The 21439-nt window shown below is 44.9% G+C and overlaps 1 protein-coding gene across 4 annotated transcripts in view; it reads right to left on the bottom strand.

The window, feature by feature from the left end:
• The window catches only part of TEX2 (testis expressed 2), a 116138-nt gene that overhangs the window by 18676 nt on the left and 76023 nt on the right, over window positions 1-21439 (bottom strand). For all 4 annotated transcript variants that reach the window (XM_050765791.1, XM_050765794.1, XM_050765793.1 and 1 more), the window contains exons 6-7: window positions 11336-11482; window positions 5890-5989 (exon numbers count right to left, since the gene is read on the bottom strand). In XM_050765791.1, the coding sequence (XP_050621748.1) occupies window positions 5890-5989; window positions 11336-11482 (247 nt within the window). The remainder of the gene's footprint in view (window positions 1-5889; window positions 5990-11335; window positions 11483-21439) is intronic.

The following is a 21439-nucleotide window of genomic DNA, read 5'->3' as shown; positions in this document are numbered from 1 at the left end:
CTGGAGACAGACAAGGTTTCTATTTCTGTGGGACATGGTAATATTTCCATAGAATCTATGTATTCAGTCTAAATTTGGGCTGTTATTTGGGTATCCTGAAACAAGGCAAAACCCAATAGGGTCCTCTGTCTATGTGGACACTCAGTGGCTATTTTCAGTTTTAGATTCATGCTGCAAACATCCCGAAGACGAAATGAATTCATCTAAGCCTGAGGGGTTGTGGTCTGCATCCTTGGCTCATTCTGACCCTGCTGACACACCTGTGGGCACCTGTTCTGAAAGCGCTGGTCTCAGGCACAGAAGATAAAAAGCTACTGACAGAAGCAGCCCCCACCCAGCCTCTTCAGGATGATTTTATTAATACTAACAAAGTGGCCGGAGGGCAGCAGCTAATGCTGATGCTTACTATGTGCCACGTGCTCCGAGTGCTTTACATGTAACACTGCATCTCTACCACACCCGAACGAGGCGGGCAGCACTGCCACCAGCACTTGAAAGATGGGGAAACTGAGGTATAGAGTGGTTAGTGGCTTCCCCACAGTTGTACCACTGAATGGTGTATGTATGAGCAGGACCCAAAACACAGGTGACCTGGCTGTACAGCCAGTGCTCATGGGCAGCCTTTGACCGGGCCTAGACTCCATGGAACAGGCTGGAAGTGTGAGGCTGCTGCTGAACTGGGCAAGTCACCCCTCTCTGGGCTTTGGCTCATACAAACATGGCAGGGGGAAGTAAGGCAAAGCTGACTGCCCTTTCAAGTCTGCCCAATTCTTCAAGGGTTTTGAAAAAGAGCCATGTTTTCTAAATGTTTAGCCATAAGAAAAAAGATTTGGAGAGCATACACCAAACATGTACTAAAAAGGTAACCCCGGTCCTCTCTGAATGGCGGGATGACGGGTAATATTTTCCTTTTGACCTTTCCTGAATATTTCCATTTTTCCCACAATGAGTATTTGTTGAATGAATGAACAAACATTACCCTAATGGAGTTAATAAAATAACTGGAAAGAGTTTGGCTGAGTGGCAGGCCCTGGAGACGGCAGCCCAGGGTAGGGATGAAGGCTGGGTAGAGGAGGCCAGTCTGGTGGGGGAAGGGTAACATACACAGGTTTCTGGACTTTGCTGTGTGGCCTAAAGGAAAGAAAGGAAATCCATATATAACCCGCAGGTAGAGGGGCTAGTTCCAGGGTGTGTGTGGAGTGAGGAGGCGTCAGAGCTGAGGCAGGAGGAGCACAGTCAGTTTCTAAGGGACAGAGCTTGTCTATCGTCCAGCCATCTGCCTTTGGTGGGAAGTGAGGCTGCTCTGGGAAAGGTGGTCATTTAACCTCATTCACTTCACTTGAGACAGGTTGTGTGTGTTGGAACAGGGACAAGCCAACATGGCCATCATGTGCTGTTTCATTCAGAAGAACCACAGACTTTACTTCTCACAGCAGCAAGGCCATGAAAGCTAAGAATGCTATTTTTTGTGTGTGTTTTGTTTTGTTTTTCCTGTTTATCCTAGTAGGATCTGCCAGCTTTGATCTGTAGGATGGTCAACTGGACACTATGGCCACCTCCATGCTAAACGCCCTAACAGCAGCATCCAGGCAGCCATGATAATAACAATTCTTAGTTGGCACTCATAGAGCTCCTCCTTGCTCCAGATGCTGTTCTAGTGCCTTTTTTGTATTGACTCATTTAATCCTCACGACAAGCTTATGGAGTAGGTGCTGTAAGAATCCCTATTTGAACCGGACGCAGTGGCTCATGCCTGTAATCTCAGCACTTTGAGAGGCTGAGGTGGGTGGATCAGCTGGGGTCAGGAGTTCAAGACCAGCCTGGCCAACCTGGAGAAACCCCCTCTCTACTAAAAAATATAAAAATTAGCCAGTCATGGTGGTAGGTGCCTGTAATCCCCACTACTTGGGAGGCTGAGACAGAAGAATCACTTGAACCCAGGAGATGGAGGTTGCAGTGAGTTGAGATCGTGCCATGGCACTCCAGCCTGGACGACAAGAGTGAAACTCCATCTCAAAAAAAAAAAAAAAAAAAAAAAAAAAAGAATCCCTATTTGACAGATGAGGAAGTGAAGAGGTTCAGGGGCTTGCTTGAGGCCATGGTGCTGTGGACCAGGCAGTCAGGGGTCCAGAGCTGGTGCTCAAAACCAGTGCTACCTCTTGCCTCAAGAAGAGCATCCCTAGGACGGGATAATCCAACCAGCTGTGTCCAAAATATCCCTTCTGAGCATGTGCCTCCAACAAACAAGCACAAGTCAGGAAATATTTTTAAAAAGAACATGAGGGGATCCCATAGGAGGTGGTGCTCCTTAGAGCTGTGAAGGCCTCCTTCACCTGGGTCGCATTTCCCTGGAAGGTGAGCTCTGCTTTTCAGAGTCAGTTTGCTTGTCACCCAGATTCAAATTTCACTAAAAGGAAAGATTCCCCCTTAGAGCACTGGAATCCAAAATGCTTATTTCTTTTTTTTTTTTTTTTTTTTGAGACAGAGTCTTGCTCTATCGCCCAGGCTGGAGTGCAGTGGCGTGAGCTCGGCTCACTGCAAGCTCCACCTCCTGGGTTCAGGCCATTCTCCTGCCTCAGCCTCCCGAGGAACTGGGACTACAGGCGCTTGCCACCATGCCCGGCTAATTTTTTGTATTTTTAGTAGAGACGGGGTTTCACTGTGTTAATCAGGATGGTCTTGATCTCCTGACCTCGTGATCCGCCCGCCTTGGCCTCCCAAAGTGCTGGGATTACAGGCGTGAGCCACAACGCCCGGCCAAAATGCTTATTTCTTTCATGGTCATTTCTGTTTTATCATCATACACGTATCATTTGTGGACTTTGAAAACCCTACTGGCTTTATGTCTTTATTGTTTCTTTAATACCATTTTCCCCCTTGTTACACAAGCAGGCAAATCTCTAAAAACATACCCTGAAAGGAGTTAAATAGCCTCAAATGGATTAAAAACTGGCAAAGCTTTGACCTATATAGTGAAATGTCTCACCATAGCTCCTGCTCTAGAAGAACAGTTAAGAAGCTGGACACTTAGGTGTTTGGTGAATTTTACTCAAAGCCTGACCAAGCTGCCCTGAGGGGCTGCAGAGTTCAAAGCCACAGGGGCCTGGTTGTGGCCCTGCTCCCCTCTCCTTGGAAATTTCTATAAATTCAGCAAAGGATAGTCCTGAGATAAGAGGCTGCTAACACATTAGAAAAAAGAGCATGCACACTTATTATTCACTTTCTTTAAGCCTCTCATGAGGTTTGTGTTAGCTGATCATTCACCAGCTTGTTATACATTTCTAAAGAGGCAAAGAGCAAAACGGAATAGAGAGGCCACCTGAGTTAGAGGAAGAAACGTAGCAGTTGTACACTGATGGAGTGAAGATGCTAGCTAGCTATGCAGTGAACACATACATGATTTTTTTTTTTTTGAGACAGTCTCGCTCTGGTGCCCAGGCCTCAGACTCCCGAGTAGCTGGGATTACAGACCAGGATGACGCTAGGGCCCAAGGTTACATCTTCATCTTATTTCTAAAGCTCTGTTATTTTCTTTCTTTCTTTTTTGAAAGACAGAGTCTTGCTCTGTTACCCAGGCTGGAGTGCAGTGGCACAATCTCGGCTCATTGCAACCTCTGCCTCCTGGGTTCAAGCTATTCTTGTGCCTCAGCCTCCTAAGTCGCTGGGATTACAGGCATGTACCACCATGCCCGGCTGACTTTTGTATTTTTAGTAGAGACGGGGTTTCACCATGTTGGCCAGGCTGGTCTCGAACTCCTGGCCTCAAGTGATCCACCTGCCTCGGTCTTTCAAAGTGCTAGGATTGCAGGCATGAGCCATCGTGCTCAGCCAATGCATCTTTTACAATTTTGCATGGGGTTAAAAACACTCTAGTTAAGCCATTTGCCAAGAATTGAAATGTTTTCTACTTTTACTTTCAGTGAACCAGAAATTACCAAACCTAGACACACCCAGATTCATCAAGGTGTAGACATAATTGAGGCGTTACTGGTGAGCTCAACATGCAAGAATTAGATGGACTTCTCTGGATGTGCAAATACTACCCTGGTCTATCTTTCTGAAATTGACATAATGCTAAAAACCTGGATGGGTATTCAGCTGAAATATTGCTGGAGAGAGATGCTAGAGCTGCTAACTATAGTGCTAGAAAAATCTCTTCATATTTACATCAAATACAACAGCAGAAAAACTGATTTCACTAAACACAATTCAAGAACCATCTGATACAGCCAGAGAGAAAAGTAGCTTCCATACTCTACAAATTTTATAAAACATTTACTTCAAAACAACTATCACTCTCTTGAAAAGCTATAATTATTTTTTCTCCTACCTTGTTCCTAAGCCATTTTAGGAAAAATGTAAATATGGTTGAAGTGGAAAGAGACTTACTTGCCAAGGGAGGCTACAGTAAAAACGTCAGTGAGAATTCTCTCTGCATGCTAATGGGCTATTCTGGCCTACCTGGCTCATTCCTTTTTTACCAAACTCCTGTGTACTAAATTTTCCCTGTCAAGATCCTTTTAAAACCATATTTATGGGCCGGGCGCGGTGGCTCAAGCCTGTAATCCCAGCACTTTGGGAGGCCGAGACGGGTGGATCACGAGGTCAGGAGATCGAGACTATCCTGGCTAACACGGTGAAACCCCGTCTCTACTAAAAAATACAAAAAACTAGCCGGGCGAGGTGGCGGGCGCCTGTAGTCCCAGCTACTCGGGAGGCTGAGGCAGGAGAATGGCGTGAACCCGGGAGGCGGAGCTTGCAGTGAGCTGAGATCCGGCCACTGCACTCCAGCCTGGGCGACAGAGCGAGACTCCGTCTCAAAAAAAAAAACAAAAAACAACAAAAAAAACCATATTTATGGTTTATGTGACATAAGAGATACAAATCTTCACATCATCATCATCATCATTTTACGCAAACTGTCTACAATCTGATCAGCTCTTTAACCCCCCACTCACAAAAGCAGACATAAATAATGTGTTAGTGACATGTTTAAAAACTCAAATCTGAGACCTTTCCTCCAGCAGGGAGCCCTACTCTCAAAATATTGCCTTTGAATATACTGTATGTCTTCATTTCTCAAACATGTACTGAGCACCTACTAGAAGTAACAAGGAACGTAAAGACAGAAGACAAGAAACTCAAAAAATCTGGAACCTACAAGTCAGGGGAGGTAAGGATGTGAACACAAGTGAGGAGAGGCAGCTCCTGGCAAGGGGCTGGGGCTGGGGCAGCTGCACCTGTGAGAACCATGAGAGGTGAGCGGAAGTGAAATTCAGCCACTGCCTCATGCTCTGGCAAGGGCTGCAACCCCCACAAAAGCACAGGCCCCATCAGCTGGCATGTGGGCATCATTGGGCTGGAGGAGACCCTATAATAACCAAGAGACTAGAAGACTTAGGATGGGAACTTGGATCTATTCCAAATCTTTTTTTTTTTTTGAGAGAGTCTCACTTTAGTCACCCAGGCTGGAGTCCAGTGGCACGATCTTGGCTCACTGCAACCTCTATCTCCTGGGTTCAAGCGATTCTCCGGCCTCAGCCTCCTGGGTAGCTGGGATTACAGGCACCTGCCACCACGCCCAGCTAATTTTTGTACTTTTTTAGTAGAAATGGTGTTTCACCATGTTGGCCAGGCTGGCCTCGAATTCCTGACCTCAGGTGATCATCCTGCCTTGGCCTCCCAAAATGTTGGGATTACAGGCATGAGCCACCGTGCCCGGCCCCAAATCAGTTTTAAGGCCATGATTGGTAAGAACAAAAAGACACTCAACATGAAACAGATGATTTAAAAAGTCCTCAACACCCTCCAAACACAAAGCCATCATGGTACTGAATCTGCAGCAAAGGATATATTTTAACACTCATAGAATGCTCAGTTCGGCGTTACCTTGGTGATCAACGTAAGGCTTGAAGGCCTGGAGGATTTTTGGCACAGCCACGCCCATGTCAAGTTCCGTCAGAGTGAGTTCATTCATAAAGTAGGGGAGCTAGAGGAAACAAGCAAACAATGAGTGAGACCCATAAGCAACCTACAAAACATGCTGTTAGAAGTCAACATGCTTCCGGAGAGGATGGTGGCCAAGGTTTTGGGACATACCATTTATGTGACAAAAACATAATGTGCACACATCATGTACTAGGCTTCATAGTCCAGACAGAGCCATGAAGAGGTCAGGCCAGGGCCTGGCTCTCACGGGTTTATAATAGAAAGGCAGAAACAGGTAAATATGTAGACAGTATACTTCCAGAGACTGATTAGTGTTGCAAAGAACATCAAGCAGGTAATGGGCAGAGGGAACATGGGGGTGGCTGTTTTGGCTGAGGAGGTCAGGGACAGCTTCCCTGAGGAGTGGCATTTGAGCAGAGACCACCTATGGAGAAGAAGCCAGTCATGCTCATTAACAATACCCTACATTTGCTGACGTAAGGGAAAACAGACCTCTCTCAGATTCTCGGTGGGGAGTAAGAAACTGCTACCACAAGGCCAGGTACAGTGGCTCATGTCTGTAATCCCAGCACTTTGGGAGGCCAAGGTGGACAGATCAGTTGAGGTCAGGAGTTCAAGACCAGCCTGGCCAACATGGTGAAACCCCGTCTCTACCAAAAAATACAAAAATCAGCCAGGTGTGGTGACATGCACTTGTAGTCCCAGCTAGTCAGAGAGGCTGAGGTGGGAGGATCACTTGAACCTGGGGGCGGAGGTTGCACCACTGCACTCTAGCCTGGACAACAGAGCGAGACTCTGTGTCAAAAAAAAAAGAAAAGAAATTGCTACATTTCCGATAGGCAAACTTACACGTGTATGAAAATCCTTGAAAAACAGCACATCCTGGCCGAGCGTGGTGGCTCATGCCTGTAATCCCAGCACTTTGGGAAGCCGAGGCAGGCGGATCATGAGGTCAAGAGATTGAGACCATCCTGGCTAACACGGTGAAACCCCATCTCTACTAAAAATACAAAAAATTAGCCGGGTGTGGTGGCACGCACCTGCAGTCCCAGCTACTCAGGAGGCCAAGGCAGGAGAATTGCTTGAACCCAAGAGGCGGAGGTTGCAGCGAGCTGAGATCGTGCCACTGTACTCCAGCCTGGGTGACAGAGCGAGACTCCGTCTCAAAAAAAAAAAAAAAAGAAAAATAGCATGTCCTTTGACCTCATGCTGGACATTTTCTGTGTGCCCTGCCAGATCTACACACTACCCCCAGTGGTTGGTCGGTGTGAACTGTGCCAACGGTCTCCCTTACCCTCCAGCTTCTGGTTGGGCATGGCAATGGGATACACCAACGGGCAGTGGATGGGGAGGCACATGGAGAAGAGTGTTGTTGGGCATTTGTCCCCCCGATCTACTGAAGGCCACAGCTCCTGTAACACAGGCAGCCTCTCCACACAGCTGCCCTGCCCAAGTTCTGGAAACTGCTCCTTGTCTTTGCCACTCCTGGGAGAGTAACAGCTCCCACTTCTGCTAGTTCTGGAGTGTAGCACTCTCCCTATGGGTTTTTCTCCATCTACCCACACATTTATAAATATTTCCTTCAGCAAACTCGCCCCAGAGTTACTTATCTGAGTGTGCCATCTGCTTCCTGCTGGGACCCTGACTAATACGCCCAAATCTATCCGTAGGAATTTATTCTACAGGAAATAACGTAAGAATACTGGCATCATGCTTAAAAATTCTTACTTCATCTCAAGCTTATAGAATTAATTCATCTATATTTTCTCTGCTTGCATTTGTGGATGTATATGTATTTCTTAAAAATATTTATTCTATTCATAATTTTAGTGTAAGATGTAAATTAGGGATCTAGCTTAATTTTTCCCCCAAATGGTTGGTCAGCAATCTCAACCTATTTATTCAGCAACGAACACTTGCCCTACTAATCTGTTCCGCCACCTTGAAGTACTAAATTCCCACTGCACTGGAGTCTGTACCGAATTTCCACCAGTATCAAACTGCTTGACTACTTTAGCTTTCTAATACACTTCAGCTTTACAATATACTTTTAAATCTGGCAAGTCCCTCTCCTTTTTTTTTCTCCCAGAATTCTCTTAATTATTTTCATAAGTATTTTTCCAGTTGAATGTTACAATAGTTTTATAAAATTTAGAATAAAATTAAGAGGTTTTTAAAAATTAAATGTAAACTAAATATTCCACATAAAATGAGGTAGCATCTAGTCAGGCATGGATTTAATACCTAACTTGGCTGGACCTCTTCAGCTGTTTCTCTGCAGAGAAACATAAACTTTCAGGATTCACCAATCAGAGAATGTAATCTCTGATAGAATGTAATCTGTGATTTTTTGTTGGGGGAAAGGGTTACGTTAAAGAGGTTATAATGTCTATGATGAAAAAATGTGAGTAGAGACAGTGTTCAAAGGCGTAGTTTTGAATTGGTGTTTGCTATATTTGGAAAACCTTTTTCCAAAGCATTAATGTTGTAAGTGGTGTTGGCCTATCAACCTACAAAATGCTACTTGGCCAAGAATGTAACCAAAGTCTTGCACACTTGCCCTGTCCTTTTTGTCCACTGTTGTCATTCAAATGCCGTGCTGCAGGGAGCATGCCAAGTTAGAGAGACTTCCAAGGGAGAGCCAGGGAATACTGTTACCTCCAACAGTGTTTCTTTTCTTTTTTTTTGAAACAGGATTTTGCTCTGTCACTTGGGCTGGAGTGCAGTGGTGCAATCATGGCTCACTGTAGCCACAACCTCTTGGGGTGAAGCAATCCTCCCACCTCAGCCTTCTGAGTAGCTGGGACTATAGGCACATGCCACTATCACGCCTGGATAATTTTTTAATTTTTTGTAGAGATAGGGTCTCGCTATGTTGCCTAGTCTAGTCTCAAACTACTGGGCTCAAGATTTCCTCCACTTCGGCCTCCTGAAGTGCTGGATTACAGGCATGAGCTACCATGCCTGGACATCCAACGGTGTTTCTATGGGAATGTCAGTCTGACACTGAGCCACAGGAGTGAGGGCAAGGCCAGCAAAGAGTTCTCCATGTCAGGCCTTCCAGGGAACCAGGGGATCGGGGAGATCTGTGTCACAGGGGAAAGCTCACGCTCCTCTAGACACCACTTCCCTATCCCCATTTTGGCTCTTGACTGGCTATTAACCAATACCCACTCACTACTAGGCTTAAGGCTTAGTTCCTCCCAGGGGTACTTGGATATTTGGTGGCAATCAGTTCTTTTGGTAGGGGTGGTGACAGCTTCAGAATTTGGTAATATCCTTCTGCTTTCCTGTTTCTTCTGTTACCAGTGGCTCCTCTGGTCTGCAGGCACTTCACAGTGAAGCAGATCAGGAGGGGGTGGAGGGCATGGATGGAACTCACTGCCCACCTCTAGCCTCTGGCACTGCTGCATCTAGGCCACACTTCTCCACTCTAACCTTTTAGTACTTCTGACCTCAAAAAACAAAAGGAAGTTTAAGTCTGTGAACTACAAACGCCTCCATGATAATCAACAGGAGAAAATGAAAACAGTCTTTCCCTCAACTTTCTCCAGGATGAGGGGGGCACCTTCACAAACAGGGCAGAGGCTCTGTGGACTTCCAGCTCAAGAGAGAGGGGTGGGACCTCTCAAAACCAGTTTGGTTTTGTTGTTGCTGCTGTTGTTTTTACAGATGGGAGTCTTGCTCTGTCACCCAGGCTGGAGTTTGGTGGTGCGATCATAGCTCAGAACTCCTGGGTTCAAGTCATCCTCTCGCCTCAGCAACCCAAGTTTCTGGGACTGTAGTACGCACCAGCACTCCTGGCTCAAGTTGGTTTTGGAATGCTTGTAGCAGGGGAGCAGCATCCCATCTGGAGTTCAAGTATGTCCTCCTTTCTTTTTGCACACTGCCAGGAACTGCAGCCCTCCTGCTCAGGGAAGGGCCCCTCTTGCTTAGGGAAGGGCTCGAGATAGACTCTGGGAAAAGAGCAGGGCCAGCCCTACCCATATGCCTTCACCTGGAACTCAAGCCCTCCATCATTTCCAAAAACGCGGAGAGGCTGAGTGAGCTCTAGATTAGCTACTGACACTGCATCTCCCTACACAGAGGGTTACTGCTACCTGTTGTCTCCTGCTATGGAACTGGCTAGCAGAAGCACGTTCAACCCTCAAACTACCTCAGGAACACAAACCGGCTGACACTTGTCAACAGAGCCCTCCCCCAAAATCTGTCTTGAAATCCACCCTTCTGGCTCAGAGGGCAGCCCCTCCTTCCTCTTTCTCAGGAGCTGGGGAAGAAGGGACACTGGCCCACAGACAGCAGCCAGAGTTTGATGAGGCAGGAAAAGCTCTGTTCTTTACCCAAAGGAACAACAGAAATCAACCTGAAGCTCCTCTATGCCCATATTTTCCTTCTAATCTAGTGTATCATAGTTCACCGTTTCTTAGTCTAGCGTCCTTGAACTTTCTGAGATAATGGGCAGAATTTTGTGTCAACGTGTTTTTCTAGTGAAAGGATCTCATAGGTTTCTGCTTCTCAAAAATATCTCTGATCCATACAACTTCAGAGCTACTGACTTAAGCTACTGACAGTGTTTGGTGAGGATTTGGGATCCAAAGTGACTCTTCCTTGGCTCGGTCTTCATTGGGTCAAAAACTTAATTTAAAAGAACCTCAAGATCCTCAATAAGGTCTCCTGGTTGGCAAATGAGTCATTTAATGACAGCCATACTTACACAGTTCAAACTCACTTCCAACTGGGCCTGGATTAGCACCAGAGTGTTTCTTCAGCAAAGAGAGCCCAAAATAAAGTACCATCTGGCCAAAAAGTAAAGGTCAAACACAGACACACTTAAAGTGCAGTGCTAACTTTCCCAGCTTGAGAGGGAGCACAGCCTGGGAAAGAGGGCTTAAGTAGTCTGGTATTTTCCTCAGTCAGTTTACTAAGAGGCCTTAAGTAGTCTCGTGTTTTCTTCAGTGAGTATACTAAGAGGCCTTAAGTAATCTGTATTTTCCTCAGAGGATATACCATGTGGCCTAGACTGCTGTGGGGCTGGGTGGGCTCTGGATGTACAATTTAAGTTCTTTTCCAACATAAAAATAACAATTATATAAGACAAATTGGTTACAAGAGCTCACATTTTCCCAAACCAAATTCTGGATTATCACCTAGAGTGGATAACAACGAGGGCAACACAAGAAAATGAGTAAACATTAATGTTCACTAAGCCCCCAGTTAATCATAAGGTCAGTCTGTGGTCAAGGTCAGATGTGCTGTTTGAGAACTTACTACCCTCATATGTTATATGCTTAAACCAAGTTATTTTTCACTTAGGACATAAGGGTACAAAACTTCCAGAAATGAAGAAGTATAGAGGATTAGGAGCCTCTTGTGTGGAAAGTGATACCTTTATTTTGCTGAGTTTCATTTGGATCTTCTTAGACACCAGATCAGACCAGTATTTCTCTCCTAAGAAGTCCCAAAATATTCTTCCAAGCAAGGCATTCACCCAGGCTTCCTGTTCTTCCTCCTCAGAGGGTGGAGCCTCTGGCAACTGGCAAAAGAAAAGGGACCAAAATTAGCTAGAAAGCAACTGCAGAATAAGACAGGTGCTTACTTTTATAAAGTCACTGAAGGTCCCTCCTTATAGAAACAGGAGATCACAGGAGTCATTCTCCTTCCCTATAAATTACAAGTCGCACATTATATTGGTGACTAGAAAAGGGGAGAAATGAAAGCTGCCATCACAGCTAAAACCTTCTCTTTGTTTTCTTTTTCTACCAGTATTCCTGTACACCAGTTAATATTTCATACAATTAGCTTAGCCAAACCGCTCTGCCTCCAAATTAGCTTGGTATCAACATTATGCATCAGCGACACATCTGATAAAATGCCTGCCCATCTTTCTTCAAGCTAAGGCTTGGACGTGTAATTGTCAAGCTGGTGCTCATCCGGGCAGACACCACAGTTTCCCAACGGTCAGGACTCAAGTTCAGCCTGAACCCTGTGAGGTCAAAATACTCCCGGGATGCTTAAAAATCCTGATGCCTGGATCCTACCCCCAGAGTCACTGATTTCAGTGAGCATCAGGAGTTTCAGACACTCCCTTGGTAATGTAATCAACAGGCAAGACAAAGAATCACAGATCTGGATTAGAGAGAGCTGCTCTCAGGGCTTCCATGAAACATCTACAGCTGTTCTCACCAATCTAGGCCCAGTGAAATACCCCGATCCTTACTTCCATTCGATACGATCCATCTGAAGCATCTGCTGTGGCCCATGTGTGAGGTGGGGGAGAGAGCGAATCTGAGTCTCTGATTTCCTTGGCTAATCATTAGACTATGCACTCTGGCCTGGAGGGGGTCAGGGATGGAATTAAAGAAGGGGTAAAGAGCAGCACCCACAGACGGTGTTGTAAGGTTTATGCGGTTGGTGCAGGCACGGGCTGAGAACTCAGTCATGTAGCAGCTGTCCACTGACCACATGCCAGCCCTATGGGCACACTCCTGTCTCAGGTCCACTCATGTCTCACAATACCCTGGAAAGACAGGAACTTTACTTCCATTTTAGAAATGAGTGCAGCGCCTGACACAGAGTCCTGTACTCCCGTCCTCTATCTGCTCTGTCCTGTGTGTGGCGGTGGGGGTGGGGGAAGGGTAGCTGGCCCCCTGATATAGCAGACATTTTCCTGTGCTGAGGTCTCCAATTAGACTGTAGCCTTGCAGAAACAATGAGCTTTGGAAAGCAAATACTAAGATTTAGAAATGCAGAATCTGTGAATTATTCCCCCTTTCCCCTCCCTCTCTGGCGTCTATAAGTGCATCTGTTCTGCCCTCACGGGCTGGCTGCAGCTATAACACACACTAGACACTTTCATCACCTCCACGCTTTCACGCTTTGTGCTTGTGTATTCATGCCAGTGCTATCCATTCTGGGCAGCTGTGCGCCTGGGTCAGTGGTATGGTGCACATGTTGTTGCTTGGTGTGCGTGGATTTGAATCTGCAGATCTGATTGTGAGTACTCCCAAGGCCTACAGCACACAGCTCCACGCAATCATTCTGAAGCTTGGTGCTCACCAGTCACTGAGCTGTGCCTGAGCCAGCACACTGCTCATCCCAGCTCTCTGCTAGTCTTGCTGAGAGGTGAGGCCAGCTGGACTTCCTGGGTCCAGTGGGGACTTGGAGAAATTTTCTTACAAGAGGGTTGTAAAAACGCACCAATCAGCACTCTGTAGCTAGCAAGAGGATTGTAAAATGCATCAATGAGAGCTCTGTAAAAACGCACCAATCAGTGCTCTGTAAAATGCACCAATCAGCACTCTGGTGTAAAACGCACCAATCAGCAGGATCCTAAAAGTAGCCAATCGCAGGGAGGATTGAAAAAAGGGCATTCTGATAGGACAAAAACGGAACATAGGTGGGGACAAAAAGGGAATAAAAGCTGGCCACCCCAGCCAGCAGCCATGGCAACCCGCTTGTGCCCCCTTCCACGCTGTGGAAGCTTTGTCCTTTTGTTCTTCACAATAAACCTTGCTACTGCTCACTCTTTGGGTCTGTGCCACCTTTAAGAGCTGCAACACTTACCACTAAGGTCCATGGCTTCATTCTTCAAGTCAGCGAGACCACAAACCCACTGGCAGGAAACAGCTCCGGACACACTTCCACAGCCTGTACCCTCTCTTTCTGGGGGCCTAGGGTTCGCTTACATTTTTCAATCACATGTCACTGCAGGACTTTATATTCTACAGGAGTCCTTCAAATTTGAGTTTTCAAAGGTCTCCCTTATGAACGTTGGTGAGTCTCATTAAAAAAAAAAAAAAAAAAAAAAAAAAGGTTTAAAAAAGAAGGCATGCTGGTCAGCCCATTTCAGAAGACATGGATCTGCCTCACTCTTCTTAATGGACACGGATTCTATCTGGGCTTTTCTAGTACTGTGACGTTTTCTGTCTTTAACCAAGACATTTTCCATCACTACGTCCTGGATGGAAGGGCAAGAGTCTGCAGCGGTGAATGCTTGGCCATGCCACAACTTGTACATGTTTTTTTGAATCCCTTTTCTCTCTGACTGAACAGTCCCTTCCCAGCCCCCAGGGTAACTCGTTCAGCTTTTCTGAGGTTACTGTCTTTGAATCCCATCCGATTATTTATACAGACTTCTGCATAAACATTCATCCAAGGGCAATGCCCACCTGGCCCCTCAGACAGTACTAAGTTGCTGCCCACGTAAGACACCACATGTCTTACTTTAGATGTGTAGGTTACACAAGAGAATAAGTTACCTTTTCCCTTCCCTAGAGGGAGCATCTACCCTTTATTAGCCTTTCTTTACAACCCTAGTTACTCACAGGGAAACAGTTTTAGCACAAAATAGCAAGAAACAAAGGCTATTTCACAATGTATGTCCAAGCCAATGGCATATGATGTGGTAAACAAATTTCTGAAATAACCGACACGCAGGTTTTTTTTTCAACAGTTCCTTTTTCCAATGCAAGCTTCTCTCCACAGACACACTGAGAACAAAGAAAAATTCCAGAGCAGAATATCGATAATGCATCAAAGAAGCTTCGTGAGGGAAACCTGGATTCGACAGCCTGCTAGGAAGTCTCAACGAATGTCATAAAAATTTAAGAGCTTAAAGAATCAATGTGCATACATTTCCTAATATCACCATTTGGCTATAGGATGAAATGTGTGGAGGATATTCATTTCACCATCTCAACTGTATATGAAATGGTAACTTTCCAAAAATGGCTTCCAAATAAGTGTAGAGAAAATTCAATGGTTTGAAGCTGAAGCAAGCCCATCAAAACTGCGTAGCTCTTGGGATATACGTTATTTAAAACTAACCTCTCAAACTAAAGTAGGACAGATTTACTGAAGTCTGTGGTGTAACATTTCCTATTAAAAACGGCCAGGAGGCCAGCCCAGCTTTTCTGTTACAAAGAGTGTGTAGTGCCCCCAGTCCTCTTTGGCCACACCCAGTGTACTGCCAGGGGGGGTTGCATAAGGCACAGTGTGGTCCAGGAGATGACACAGCGGAGGACCCTACCCCTGTGTTTGTTTGTTTCCCTTGATTAAAAAAAAATGCATATGTACTGTAGAAAACATCCATAATCCCGCTACTCAGATTTAAAACATTTTAAACATTATTTAAAACATTTTTACTATATTTTCTTTCAGTCTCTTTTCAGTGTATATAAACATTTAAGAATATAGAACTTTTAAAGAGCAAAATTAGGCCAGGCGTGGTGGCTCATGCCTGTAATCCCAGCACTTTGGGAGGCCGAGGCGGGCAAACCATGGAGGCAAGAGATTGAGACCATCCTGGCCAACATGGTGAAATCTTGTCTCTACCAAAAATACAAAAATTAGCTGGGCATGGTGGTGCATGCCTATAGTCCCAGCTACTCAGTAGGCTGAGACAGGAGAATCGCTTGAGCCCGGGAGGTAGAGGTTGCAGTGAGCCAAGACCGTGCCACTGCACTCTACCCTGGCGACAGAGCAAGACTCTGTCTCAAAAAAAAAAAAAAGCAAAATTAGATCTAGCTACATGGTTTTGTATTCTTTTTTTTTTTGAGAAGGAGTCTTGCTCTGTCGCCCAGGCTGGAGTGCAGTGGCGCGATTTTGGCTCACTGCAAGCTCCACCTCCCGGGTTCAAGGATTCTCCTCCCTCAGCCTCCCAAGTAGCTGGTATTACAGGCATTCACCACCACACCCGGCTAATTTTTCGTATTTTTAGTAGAGACAGGTTTCTCCATGGTGGTCAGGCTGGTCTCAAACTCCCAACCTCATGTGATCCGCCAGCCTTGACCTCCCAAAGTGCTGGGATTACAGGCGTGAGCCACCGCGCCTGGCTGGTTTTTTCTTTTTCTTTTTTCAGTTTTACTTAGATGTAATTCACAGATTATACAATTCGTCCATCTAAAGAGCACCCTTCCATAGCTTCTGTGGAAAACAGTATTACGGTTCCTTAAACAATTTAAACAGAATTACCCTTAAGAGGCACTAATTTCACTTCTGGCTATATACCCCAACAAACTGAAAGCAGGGTCTCAAGACGAGATATGTGTACACTGATGTTCAGAGCAGCATCATTCACAATAGCTAAAATGTGCAAGCAAGCCAAGCACCCACCGACAGAGGAATGGATAAGCAAAATGGGGTACCCACATGGAGCATGATTCAGTCTCAAAAGGGAAGGCGATTCTGACTTATGCTACCACATGGGTGAATCTTGAGGGCATTAGGCTAAGTGAAATAAGTCAGTCACAAAAAGACAAATACTGTATAATTCTACTTATATGAGGTACTTAGGATAGTCAAAATCCGAGAGACAGGGAGGGAATGGTGGTTGCTAGGGGCTGGGAGGAGGGGAACATGGGGAGTTACTGTTTAATGAGTATAGAGTTTCAGTTATACAAGTTGAAGAGAATGGTGGTGGTCAATGCATAACATTATGAATGTATTTAATTCTACTGAACTATACATTTTAAAATGATTAAGATGGCAAACTTTATGTATTTTACCACAAAAATAATTTTTAAAAATAGAGTACAATTCAGCAGTTTTCCGTATATTGAGAGTTGTATAGCTATCACCACAGTCAATTTTAGAACATTTTCATCACCCCCCAAAGAAACCCTGCACCCATTAGCAGTCACTCCCTATTCCTCCCCAACTCCTCCCCATCCCCCTGCCCACCAGTCTAGGAAACAACTAGTTTGTCTATATGAATTTGCCTATTCTAGACATTTCCTGTAAATGAAGTCATACAATGTGTTCTTTTGTGACTGACTCCCTTCACTAACATTTTCAAGGTGTATCCATGTTGTAGCAGTGCCTCCTTTTTATTGCATAACAAACTTATTTTTATTGCATAATAATATTATCGTCTATGCTATACCATACTTTATCCACTCACCAGTTAATGGAAATGTGGGTTGTTTACCACTTTTGTTTTGTTTTTTTAAACAGAGTCTTGCTGTGTCATCCAGGCTGGAGTGCAGTGGCGTGATCTCGGCTCACTGCAATCTATGCCTCCTGAGTTCAAGCCATTCTTGTGCCTCAATCTCCTGAGTAGCTGGGACTACAGGCATGCACTACTATGCCTGAGAGATGGGGTTTTGCCATATTGGCCATCCTACTGGTCTCAAACTCCTGGCCTCAAGGGATCCACCCAACGCAGCCTTCCAAAGTGCTGGGATTACAGGCGTGAGCCACTGTGCCCCACCATTTTTCATTTTTGGCTATTGTGAATAATGCTACTATAAATATTTGTGTACAAGTGTTTGTGTAAACATGTATTTTCATTTCTCCTGGATATATATTTAGGAGCAGAACTGCTGGCTCATATGGTGACTCTCTTTAACTTTTTGAGGAAATACCAAACTATTTCCCACAGTGGCCGGACCATTTTACATTCCTGACAGCAACGTATGAGGACTCCAGTTCCTTCCTTCCCTTCCTTTCCTTTTCTCTTTTTTTTTTTTTTTTTTTTTTTTTTTTTGAGGTAGAGTCTCACTCTGTCACCCAGGCTGGAGTGAAGTGGCGTGATTGCAGCTCTCTGCAACCTCTGCCTCCCAGGTTCAAGTGATTCTTGTGCCTCAGCCTCCCCAGTAGTTGGGATTACAGGCATGCGCCACCATGCCTGGCTAATTTTTTGTATTTTTAGTAGAGATGGGATTTTGCCATGTTGCCCAGGCTGATCTCGAACTCCTGAGCTCAGGCAATCCACCCACCTCGGCCTCCCAAAGTGCTAGGATTATAGGCGTGAGCCACCGCCCACAGCCGAGGACTCCAATTTCTCTACATCCTCACTAATACTTGTTATCATCTATCTTTTCAAAAATTTTATTATTTATTTATTTATTTATTTATTTATTTGGTAGAGATGAAGTTTTGTCATCTTGCTCAGGCTAGTCTCGAACTCCTGACCTCAAGTGGTCCATTCGCCTCAGCCTCCCAAAGTGTTGGGATTACAAGTGTGAGCCACCACCATGCCTGGTCATCATCTGTCTTTTTCATTGTGGCCATCTGGGTGGGTGTGAAGTGACATCTGACTGTGGTTTTGATTCACATTTCCTTGATGACTAATGATACTGAGCATCTTTTCATGTGCCTGCTTATTTGGCCGTTAGTGTATTTTCTTTGGAGAAATGTCTATTCAGATCCTTTGCCCTTTTTTGTTGAGACAGGGTCTTGCTCTGTTGCTCAGGTTGGAGTGCAGTGGTGCAATCACTAATCACTGACACTCTGACCTCCCTGACTCAAGCAATTCTCCTGATTCAGCCTTCTGAGTAGCTGGGATTGCAGGTACATGCCATTATGTCTGGCTAATTTTTTTTCTTCTTTTTTGTAGAGATGCAGTCTCAAAATGTTGCCCAGACTGGTCTTGAACTCCTAAGCTCAAGTGATCCTCCTGCCTTGGCCTCCCAAAGTGCTCAGATTACAGGCGTGAGCCACTGCACCCAGCCCCATTTCTTAATCTGGTTATTTATCTCTTTGTTATTTAGTTATAAGAGTCCTTTATATTTCTAGGTACCAGTCCTTTATATTTCTAGGTACCAGACCCTTATCAGATAAATGACTTGTAAACATTTTCTCCCATCCTGTGGGTTATCTTTTCACTTTCTTGATGGTATTGTTGGCAGCACAAAAGTTTTTAATTTTGATGAAGTCCAATTTATCTATCTTTTCTTTGGTTGCTTATGCTTTTAGTATCTTAGCTAAGAAGGTTTACCGAACTGAAAGTCACAAAGATTCACTTCTGTTTTGAGCGTTTTATAGTTTCAGCTCTTATATTGAGGTCTATGATCCATTTTGAGTTAATTTTTGTGTATGGTGTGAGGTAGAGGGCCAACTCCATTCTCTTGCCCGTAGATATCCAGTTGTTCCCGCACCATTTGTTGAAGAGACTATTCTTGCTTTCCACTGATTTTTTTTAGCACTCTTGTCTGTATTCTTTTTAAAGTTTATTTTTAAATTGGATATATAGCTTCATTTTTTTACTTAGTGCACCATAAACATTTTCCTATTCCACTTCTAGGTGTTTAAAAAGCTTACTTTGTGGGGGCAGCAAGGGAAGTCCTGCAAAACTATTCTGCCAGTTACAGACTTCCTGGTTTCTATCGACTCCTATTTGCTTTGTAACATTTTCATCTTCTGATAACATGAGTAATCCAGTTTATAGACATGAGATGATGAGCACAACTAGTAATAATGAGGACAGGACTCTCCATACCGGGTGGCATATGTTAATATTATCTCTAACATTTTTTAAAGCCGTCTGTTAAAATGGAGAGTGGAAGTGCCTTATGCAACCTGAACACCAGAGCCTCACTACTGGAGGACAGGCACCATGGCCTCTCTCCCAGGCAGGCAATACAGGGCACACAGAACCAGCAGCTTCCTTGGACTCACACCCCTGAGCAAATCTGCAGCCGGCCTGTGGGGTCTCTCTTCCTGATGTACCCATGCTGGAAGTAGTACTATTGTACTTGTAGATGTTTTTAAAAAGAGAGTTTCCTTGTTTCCTGAATTAAATCCCTCCCAAACCAGGCACTAAACATTTAGAAAACTAGGCCCTTGGCCCCCAAAATAGTGATATTTTCTAATTCAAATTTTGAGCTTAATAGCTCCAAAGCTGTTATTTCAATATGAAGAATCCCCTAAACATTTTTAATTATCATAGGTAAGAATAACTGCCAAAAGGCTGGGTGCAATGGCTCATGCCTGTAATCCTAGCACTTTAGGAGGCTGAGGCGGGTTTGAGCTCAGGAGTTCGAGACTAGCCTGAGCAACATGGCGAAACCTCATCTCTACAAAAAATACAAAAATTAGCCAAGGGTAGTGGGGTGCACCTGCAGTCCCAGGTACTTGGGGCGCTGAAGTGGGAAGATCGCTTGAGCGTGGGAAGTCAAGACTGCAGTGAGCTGTGATTGTGACACTGCACTCCAGCCTGGGTGACAGAGTGAAATCCTGTCTCAAAAAAAAGAAGTAATTGCCAATAATGTTTAGCATCGTTTAATACAAATCTAGTCTATATTTACTAATTTTATCACTGCGTATGTTTAACATTGGTTTGGATCCTGAGTACCAGTGATCTCACAATGCTCCATTCACTTCCTGAACAGTAGTCGAACTCGTTTAGCATTGAGCAACACGAGAAAAAGGAGACCAAGTATGTACAAGTGGCCATCAGGCCCTAGAGTCTTCAGGGTAAGAGATGCTTTAGCCATGACCTATAAGAGGCAGAAGTAGGGTGAGGGTGGGGGTTAGAAAGAGGTTGCGGCAAAGGCTAGAGCTGCATTCTAAGCCCCACCTCTGAAAGAGAAGGGAATAGGCCACTCAGGCAAGAGTCTCGGGGGTGGTGGGTGGCTGACATTGAAGATGTGATGGTACAACTTGAAGAGATGCCAAAGGCCCCTGTGTATCCCTCACCCCTCTGAGTCCTTCCTGGACTCATGATATCAGAGGCGATATGGACCCTAAAAAATAACTTGGCTTTGGCAAGGGAGATGAGTGCTAATGACTTCCAAATGGTCTGCATTTGGCAAGACTGTGGGGAAATGGGCACTGCCATACCTTCCTGCTGGGAATAAACATTGCTGCCACCCTTATAGAATGGAATTTGGAAATATCTGACAAAACTATGTGTGTACTCGCCATCTGACCTAGCAATCCTACTTCTAAGGTTTCACACTGAAGACATACCCCAAACAGCACAAAAATACAGTCACCAAGGTATTCTGCAGCATTGTTTATAATTGCAAAATATTGTAAACTTATATGCCCATAAAGGAGAGAGGCTGAATAAACTATGGAACATCCTCACAGTGAAGCACTTTGCAGCTGTTTAAAAAGAAAGGGGGTGGGGGGAGGCCTATGAGCCGATGGGGAGTGATTTCCAGAATGTATTGGTAAGTGAAAAAAACAACACACAAAAGAATATCCATAGCATGCCAGCCTCTTAATAAGACAGAACGGGAAATAAGAAATACAGAAACTATAAGCCAGAGACTAAGGAGGCTGGTTCATTACAGGGGGTGAGTCGGAATGGCATGGAGAGACAGAAGGAATAAGGCCGGGAAGTAAGTTTTTTCTGAATATGCCGTTGTACAGCTCTGATTTTTGGAACCATATTAATGTTTCACATGCACAGAAAAGAAAACCAACAGGGATTGGGAAGAGGGCCTTCATTAGCTCAAATCACAAAATAAAGAAACTGGCAAAGAATAATCTCCACTGACTTGTAAAGGAAGGAATAAATGTAGTATAAGAACACCGGAGCAGACCCCACTTTCCCAAAATGGTGCAATGATATTTCCCATCCCACAGGCTCTTCCGGGAATCTGCTACTCCCATGGCAAGAAGTAAAATCTATGCCCCTCTCCTTGAACCTGGGAGGGCTCTGTGGCTGCCTTGACTAATGGAGCGTGATGGAAGTGGCACCTTACTTATGACAGTAGGTAACACAGTTTCAGCCCAGCTCCTTCTTGGGGTGCTTGCCCTG

The sequence above is a fragment of the Macaca thibetana genome, chromosome 16 (assembly GCF_024542745.1).
Source record: "Macaca thibetana thibetana isolate TM-01 chromosome 16, ASM2454274v1, whole genome shotgun sequence".
NCBI lineage: Eukaryota > Metazoa > Chordata > Mammalia > Primates > Cercopithecidae > Macaca > Macaca thibetana.
This window is presented reverse-complemented; position numbering and strand designations above follow the sequence as displayed.